The sequence below is a fragment of the Dermacentor silvarum genome, chromosome 7 (genome assembly GCF_013339745.2).
Source record: "Dermacentor silvarum isolate Dsil-2018 chromosome 7, BIME_Dsil_1.4, whole genome shotgun sequence".
NCBI lineage: Eukaryota > Metazoa > Arthropoda > Arachnida > Ixodida > Ixodidae > Dermacentor > Dermacentor silvarum.
The window spans coordinates 123161005-123169941 of NC_051160.1; the positions used below are offsets into that span (position 1 = coordinate 123161005).

Consider the following 8937-nt stretch of genomic DNA (forward strand, 5'->3'; position numbering starts at 1 on the left):
GAGCCGGTGGCTTTGATCTTTGATGCACATAAACTTGCACCCCGCTTGACCGTTATGCACCCGATCCGCGGGCATGGGGATGAACCTGGGAGTAGTGGGTTTTTCACAGTACACGGTACTAACATGGGTATGCTCAGGAAGGGAGAGCAATAACATAGGGTCGGCGCCGTCGGGCAATCGGGGCGCCGACATGAAAGAAAGGAAGCACGGGTGGATGACACGCCCCAGTGTGTTCATGGCCATGTCTTAATTCTGGATGAAGTATCGCGCCGGGAACAGCTTTCGACCTACTCCACGTATCTCACGCGAAGCTTTACATCCATTTTTCATCATCTGCTATATGAAGTTTTGTTCATGCTCACATTCAAGATTCATTTCGATAGGATGGACGTAGGATCAGATCCTCCTCAAAGAGGAGAATCCAAACATGGGGAAGTAGGCCAAGTATGCAAGAACGTATAAAAAAAATGGGAGCAAGACCATGAGCCAAAGGTTGGTTCTGCTTTTTTACTTCTAGATGGTTTGCCCGTAATGTCACGGATACAGATACTCATTTTGATAATATTGAAACATGTTTGCCACGATGACATCAGTGCACACGTCACATGAACTTCACCCACCATGTTAGCTTAGGTGAGGTGTCGCGCGGCTAGCCGGAGGACGCGGGTTTGATTCCCGGCCACGACGGCCGCATTTCGTTCAAGTCGAAATGCAGGAACAACCGTGTACTAAGATTTAGGTGTACGCTAAAGAAACAGAGGTGGCCAAAATTAATCTGGAGTCCCCCAGTGCGTCATGCCTCCGAAACATATCGTGGTTTTGGCAGGTAAAACCCCAACAATTATTAGAGAGTTTTAGAATAGGGACCTCAAACTTTTGGGGGCCCAAAGAAATAGCGCTGAAGCCACTGCGCATGCGCAAGACGGAAACTGCGCTTGGATTTTGCGTCAGGGATGCTATTTCAGCGATGTAGCAGGAGCCCCAAAAGATGCCCCAAAATCTTTTGTCAACAAACATGGCGGCGCCCATCCAAGCGACGGCTCTAACCTAGCACCAAACTGGGCTCAATTCGTGGTAACGCGTGAAGTTCGTAAGCTAGGAGAAATGATGGCGTTTATCGCTTTCTCTCAACTAACATGTGTTGTGAGGATTGATTCATTATACACCGCTGATTCCGAATTCATGGCTCGTAGGCCTAACACTGATAGACTTGGCTGCGTGAAGATACGTAAAGTTGGTAACTCAAAACTAACCGCAACAAGTTGCTTGGTGCTAATAGAATTGGTTCTAAATTGTAATTAAACACGTAAATATAAATTACTCTTATCATAGAATATTATAGTTTATTTTAATATTTATGACCTAACGCTCTTTATGACCCGCAAAGCTCTCGACCCCAAACGCTGGGGGCCCTTATTCTAAAACTTTATGAGCACATCAACATGATTTGCTTTTTGACAGTAACCGGTTTTCACAGCATAAACACTGTTATCAATTTGTTGTTTACCTTGGTCTTTACGTGCTGTCGCGGCTTTTACCATTTCGAGCGAGTTATGTTCGGGACGTGCTCGTCGCCGAAAACGACTGCGCGCTTCTTACACTGGTGTGCCGTTTTGCGCAGTAATCTTTTAAAGCTTCGCTTATACCGATTCGGAGAGCGAGTGGCATCTGTTGTCTGACACTTTATTTTAACGCATGTTCTTGCCGTGCTAGAGACCTAAGATGGCGGCCAGGTTGATGTAAATGAACCGTGTATAGATCATGTACCAGCTAACCCGGGCCAAGCTAAATAAAAAAAAGTGAGAACAAGATAGGACGATGAGACAACACGAGATATCATAGCACGAAAGACTTGTTTTAGCTCATCAAAAAAGAAGCCGTGAGCACGTCGCAGACCACTGGACAGCTGAACGCCGTAGGCAGAGATGACGTGAGAGATCGATTTTGGTAAACATTATTTTGCGTTCACGACAGCCAAAAACCGAGTTTGTAGTTAATATTATTACTGTTGTAGCGAGGGATACGAACGCCATAGTGGGTCATGCTCTTTAGCCCTTTCTATTAGGTCGATCCCTCCTGCGCTCTCCTCGAGAAGCGCCGCTCGTGCTGAGATCTCGGGCCTTGAACTAACGGTCGGTCCAAAAGGCTGGTGCCTAATAAACGCCTTTACACTGTAAATAACTGTAAATTACTAAAAATAATAACTTAGTACTATCTGTCATAAAATAAAAGCACTGATTTCGCCCTCTACCTGCAGCGATTCGCTAGAACTTAAGAGCTTCCGGGCCCAACAAAAAAGTGTTCTGTGCAAGCATGATGTCACTGATGTTGATGTCAAGCGCCAACCGCACTGGTGGCACGGACATTTAGTTACACCGGGTTGTGCAAAAAAAGGATTGCCGTAGTCGAATGTGAAAATGTATACACAAATAAAACTGCAGAAAATAATGGCTATATTTGGCTACGAAATTTTTTTTTGCACTTTTTTGTGTTTGGCTACATTTGGGCTACAACTTATCTAGCATTTGGCTACGCCGCCCCGTCGGACCTGGCAACACTGAATGGTAGGTCTATAAGACTATTTCACCAAAGCATTGCTAGGAGAAGGGGTGCCCTTAGACCTTCGCAAATCTCTATAGGTCCGTCCGTCCGTCCGTCCGTCCGTCCGTCCGTCCGTCCGTCAGTCCGTCAGTCCGTCCGTCCGTCCGTCCGTCCGTCCGTCCGTCCGTCAGTCCGTCCGTCCGTCCGTCCGTCCGTCCGTCCGTCCGTCCGTCCGTCCGTCCGTCCGTCCGTCCGTCCGTCCGTCCGTCCGTCCGTCCGTCCGTCCGTCCGTCCGTCCGTCCGTCCGTCCGTCCGTCCGTCCGTCCGTCCGTCCGTCCGTCCGTCCGTCCGTCCGTCCGTCCGTCCGTCCGTCCGTCCGTCCGTCCGTCCGTCCGTCCGTCCGTCCGTCCGTCCGTCCGTCCGTCCGTCCGTCCGTCCGTCCGTCCGTCCGTCCGTCCGTCCGTCCGTCCGTCCGTCCGTCCGTCCGTCCGTCCGTCCGTCCGTCCGTCCGTCCGTCCGTCCGTCCGTCCGTCCGTCCGTCCGTCCGTCCGTCCGTCCGTCTGTCTGTCTGTCTGTCTGTCTGTCTGTCTGTCTGTCTGTCTGTCTGTCTGTCTGTCTGTCTGTCTGTCTGTCTGTCTGTCTGTCTGTCTGTCTGTCTGTCTGTCTGTCTGTCCGTCCGTCCGTCCGTCCGTCCGTCCGTCCGTCCGTCCGTCCGTCCGTCCGTCCGTCCGTCCGTCCGTCCGTCCGTCCGTCCGTCCGTGTGTCTGTCTGTCTGTCTGTACTCTGCTGTGCTGTGCTGTCTGTACTGTCTGTACTGTGTCTGTCTGTGCTGTGCTGTCTGTCTGTCTGTACTGTCTGTATGTCTATCTGACTGTCTGTACTGTGTCTGTCTGTCCGTGTCCGTCTATCTGTCTCCCTGCCTGTCTGTATCTAACGGCTGCATTCATTATGGGTGTTCAAACATGACCGCGTTGTCTCGTAATTACAGCAAATTAGTAATCTCGAAGGGATGCATGGCATAGTTAATTTTGCATCCCTCCCGATTCACACTTTCTTGGCACCGCTAGTCATGAAGTGAACACGTCGGTGTCGACATGCGTGCAGATGCTGCATATAGACGCCAAGCAAGCCAACAGTCGACAGGGGGACATGCTGAAAAAGGTAGTCCAGTAGTCCTGCTTGACTGACTCTGCTTATGGCTACCTCAGCACTGAAGCAAACAGCTGAGATGTGGTGTAGACTCTCTAGACACCCCTATATTGGTGCTGCCATGCTCGCGTCCACGCATTTTGTATTTGCCGGAGAGACACTTTACCGTAAAGGCAAAACATTACGCAATATTCAATACCACTGTGTCAAAACTCTAACATTTGTCTTCTTGTTTAAAATTAAACGTAAATTTTATGTTAATGAATGTACGGAATCACGCTATAACTGGTCTTTTCTCTGCTGTAAAGAATTTATCAACTTCGCCTATGGGCTGTTTAGTCGCGCACGCTCTGATTTGCTGAGATAAAAAATTGCCAGGCCACATACGCATGCGATACAGATTCGTGTGCAGTGCACAGATATGTGAAATCGAAACATATGTGTGCATGCTTCTCACACTGCTGCTTGCAGCGGCATTGAAAAGTTGCGATATATGAGCAGAAGGTTCGGGCACAGTGACTCAGAACCAAGACGTTTCAACCGCAATAGTTTAACAGATAAAACAAACACAGCGACGAAAGCAGGTGCTGCTAAACATAACGGTTCAGCTAACGCTCTAATCAATGCGGGTACAGTGTTGCCAGCTCCGACGGGGCGGCGTAGACAAATGCTAGATAAGTTGTAGCCCAAATGTAGCCAAACACAAAAAAGGGCAAAAAAATTTCGTAGCCAAATATAGCCATTATTATTTGGAGTTTTATTTGTGTACACATTTTCACATTCGACTACAGCAATCCTTTTTTGCACAACCCGGTGTAACAAAATGTCCGTGCCACCAGTGCGGCCGGCCCTTGACATCAACATCAGTGACATCATGCTTGCACAGAACACTTTTTTGTTGGGCCCGGAAGCTCTTAAGTTCTAGCGAATCGCTGCAGGTAGAGGGCGAAATCAGTGCTTTTATTTTATGACAGATAGTACGAAGTTATTATTTTTAGTAATTTAGTTATTTACAGTAATAATATTAACTATAAATTCGGCTTTTTAGCTGTCGTGAACGCAAAATAATGTTTACCATCATCGATCTCTCACGTCATCTCTGCCTACGGCGTAAAAGTTCAGCTGTCCAGCGGTCTGCGACGCGCTCACGGCTTCTTTTTTGATGAGCTAAAACAAGTCTTTCGTGCTATGATATCTCGTGTTATTTGTCTCATCGTCCGATCTTGTTTTTACTTTTTTTATTTAGCTTCGCCTGGGTTAGCTGGTACATGATCTATAAACGGTTCATTTACATCAACCTGGCCGCCATCTTAAGTCTCTAGCACGGCAAGAACATGCGTTAAAATAACGTGTCAGACAGCAGATGCCACTCGCTCTCTGAATCGGTATAAGCGAAGCTTTCAAAGATTACTGCGCATAACGGCACACCAATGTAAGAAGCGCGAAGTCGTTTTCGGCGACGAGCACGTCCCGAACATAACTCGCTCAAAATGGTAAAAGCCGCGACAGCACGCAAAGAGCAAAGGTAAACAACAAATTGATAGCAGTGTTTATGCTGTGAAAACCGGTTACTGTCAAAAAGCAATTCATGTTGATGTGCTAATAAAGTTTCAGAATAAGGGCCCCTAACCTTTGGTGCCAAAAGCTTTGCGGGTCATAAAAAGCGTTAGGTCATAAATATTAAAATAAAGTATAATATTTTATGATAAGAGTAATTTAGATTTACGTGTTTAATTACAATTTAGAACTAATTTTATTAGCAGCAAGCAACTTGTTGCGGTTAGTTTTGAGTAACCAACTTTACGTACCTTCACGCAGCCAAGTCTATCCGTGTTAGGCCTACGAGCCATGAATTCGGAATCAGCGGTGTCTAATGAATCAATCCTCATTACACATGTTAGTTGAGAGAAAGCGATAACCGCCATCACTTCTCCTAGCTTACGAACTTCACGCGTTACCACGAATTGAGCCCAGTTTGGTGCTAGGTTAGAGCCGTCGCTTTGATGGGCGCCGCCATGTTTGTTGACAAAAGCTTTTGGGGCATCTTTTGGGGCTCCTGCTAAATCGCTGAAATAGCATGCGTGACGCACAATCCAAGCACAGTTCGCGTCTTGCGCACGCGCAGTGGCTTCGACGCTATTTCATTGGGCCCCCAAAAGTTTGAGGCCCCTATTCTAAAACTCTCTATAAATTGTTGGGGTTTTACCTGCCAAAACCACGATATGTTAGGGAGACATGACGCACTGAGGGGCTCCGGATTAATTTTGGCCACCTCTGTTTCTTTAGCGTACACCTAAATCATAGTACACGGGTGTTCCTGCATTTCGACTTGAACGAAATGCGGCCGTCGTGGCCGGGAATTAAACCCGCGTCCTCCAGCTAGCCGCGCGACACCTCACCTAAGCTAACACGGTGGGTGAAGTTCATGTGACGTGTGCACTCATGTCATCGTGGCAAACATGTTTCAATATTATCAAAATGAGTATCTGTATCCCTGACATTACGGGCAAACCATCTAGAAGTAAAAAAGCAGAACCAACCTTTGGCTCATGGTCTTGCTCCCATTATTTTTTATACGTTCTTGCATACTTGGCCTACTTCCCCATGTTTGGATTCTCCTCTTTGAGGAGGATCTGATCCTACGTCCATCCTATCGAAATGAATCTTGAATGTGAGCATGAACAAAACTTCATATAGCAGATGATGAAAATGGATGTAAAGCTTCGCGTGAGATACGTGGAGTAGGTCGAAAGCTGTTCTCGGCGCGATACTTCATCCAGAATTAAGACATGGCCATGAACACACTGCGACGTGTCATCCAACCGTGCTTCCATTCTTTCATGTCGGCGCCCCGATCGCCCGACGGCACCGACCCTATGTTATTGCTCTCCCTTCCTGAGCATACCCATGTTAGTACCGTGTACTGTGAAAAACCCACTACTCCCAGGTCCATCCCCATGCCCGGGGATCGGGTGCATAACGGTCAAGCGGGGTGCAAGTTTATGTGCATCAAAGATCAAAGCCATCGGCTCATACAACCGCGCAGAGAGGGAAGGGAAGGGGAGGGGCGGTCATTTCGTGCACGCACACATGCACAACCGTGCTGCCGGCTCAGCCATCTAAAACAAAGCCTTCGATATTTGCTTCTACCCGAACAAAGTGACCTCTGGAGCGTGGATTAGGGCGCCACTTATAGCCCAAACAAAGCCAAGTCGCAGATTTTCAGTAGCCCAAATATAGCCACATAGCCAACTCGTCCATGTCGACGCCAAAAATATTTGCCTGTAGCCCAATTTGGCTATATATAGCCAAACCTGGCAACACTGTGGGGGTAGGTGTTGAAGCTGACTGCTATTGAATGTTGACTATCAACGTGCTTCTTAGTGAAATCTGGAATTCCCTAAAGCAATCATGGGGAAATGGTGGGATGAAGTGCTGGTGCTTATGTGTTCCGCCGCAGAAGCTTTGCTGCGAGTGTCACCGCAAGGCCATTCTTGCTTTGTCAGTTAACCGTTCATCAGCTTTCAGCAACGTATAAAGGGACGGCGTTAGGTCAGGAATGACTACATTTTTACGTTTTTGTGAGCTCCCAGCCGGGTTTATGTACCCCGTCAGCCAATTTCGTTGTGCTTGTAACTTCGGCAAGATGCTTTACAGGCAGTCCCAGGTCTTTCTGTGAAATATAGTGTCAATGCTTATATCACATTTCAGCGAAATTCAGAAGCTCACCCGAAGACTCAATAGTTATTTCTGCTGGAGTTGCGACATAAGTAGACGCGGCAAAAACAGATTCAGGGATTCTAAGGCACTCCTAGCTGGGAGCATAACATACGCTGAAAAGACAGACAGACGACAAACCACAACACACCCCGCTACCTCGTTTCTGATGGTTTGCTCATGATGGCTAGGTCATAAAAAAACAGTCGTTCTCCTAGTAACTTCGTCACTGATCACAAGCATGTGGCTTGGTGCTTTTGAAACTTCAGCGCGTCAGCCTTGTAAAGGACGAAATCATGATGTGCCTACATATGCACGCACGCTGTAATGGCCAAGTAGAAAACTTATCTTATTCAAATGTTGCCGATACCTCGCTATTTTCCGTGGAAGCGACCAGTCGCACAGAAAACCATCCACAACCACGGCACCGGTCCCTACGTCGGGCAATGATAATACGCCTGCAGCTAAATAGTAACTGAACAGTAAAACAGTAAAAGTTTCTTCACCTGTGCTTCACGCAGTCCTCTGTCATGCAGAATGTCCTCACCGCTTTCGATGGGCTAGGGAAGAGGAACATGACCAAGGCAGTGACAACTCCAAACAGCAGAACAACTGCCAGTACCGTGACGTACGCTGGAACTTTCCATTTCAGCCAAGGAGGAGCCACTGGAGTTACAGGCTGCATCAGTAAGAAATGAAAAGTGAGAAGAATTTAGGAATTGCACTAGAATTGCATTGTCCTTCAGTCCCTTCCACTTCGCATTAAGCTGAACGGGCTTCAGCACGGCGTCAGATGGCGATGTACGACATGTCTGAGACAGTTGTCTGAATGTCAGAGCATGTTGCAACCTGTTGACATCTAATGTAAAGATGTGGATAAAGTTTGTAATTCAAATGGCTGTATTTTGGACTGTATCAATTGGACGTGTAACAGTATCATCAATGCCATCGTTGCGGCAGCCTGCGCCAAGAGTGCAACACGATAACAGAGGCATATTCTCAATGGTGAACTTGAAACAATGCTTCGAATAAAATCCTGCCCAGTACAGAGGACGATAGACTACAACCATTAGGCTATATATACTATATTGCCTCGAATATAGGCGAACTACTCTTTACAATACAGGGCAACCAACCGTGGTGGGGTAGTAAGCTCGAAGGCGAGGGATCAAATCAAATTTCAATTTGGGTGAAATGCAGAAACGCTAATGTACCGTGCATTGGGTGCATGTCAAAAAACTCCAGGTTGTCAAAATTATTGCGGAGTGCCCTACTGTACCTCATAATCAAATCGTGGTTGTGGCTCGTACAGCCCGACATTGTTTAACAATGTGGGAGCGTGGCGCTGTCTGCAATAAGTGCATGCCCATGGTGGCAGGCAGGGGTTGTAGCCGTCTAGGTGTGTTCCGACTACGCGTGTCGTCTGCTTCGCAGAGCAGTTTTGCAGTGGTTGCGTCGACTTGTCCTTGCATTCAGTGCTATTACCGTGTTGCGTGTTTGTTCTCGGTGTTGTCATAGCATAGCGTGAGT

General features: G+C 47.4%; 1 protein-coding gene across 1 annotated transcript in view; it reads right to left on the reverse strand.

Annotated features, from left to right (window-relative positions):
- Window positions 1–8079, reverse strand: part of LOC125946957 (neprilysin-2-like) — a 171566-nt gene extending 163487 nt beyond the window's left edge. The window contains exon 1 of the mRNA XM_049671178.1: window positions 7914–8079. Coding sequence (XP_049527135.1) covers window positions 7914–7984 — 71 coding nt within the window. The 5' untranslated portion in view covers window positions 7985–8079. The remainder of the gene's footprint in view (window positions 1–7913) is intronic.
- Between the last annotated feature and the right edge of the window lie 858 nt (window positions 8080–8937).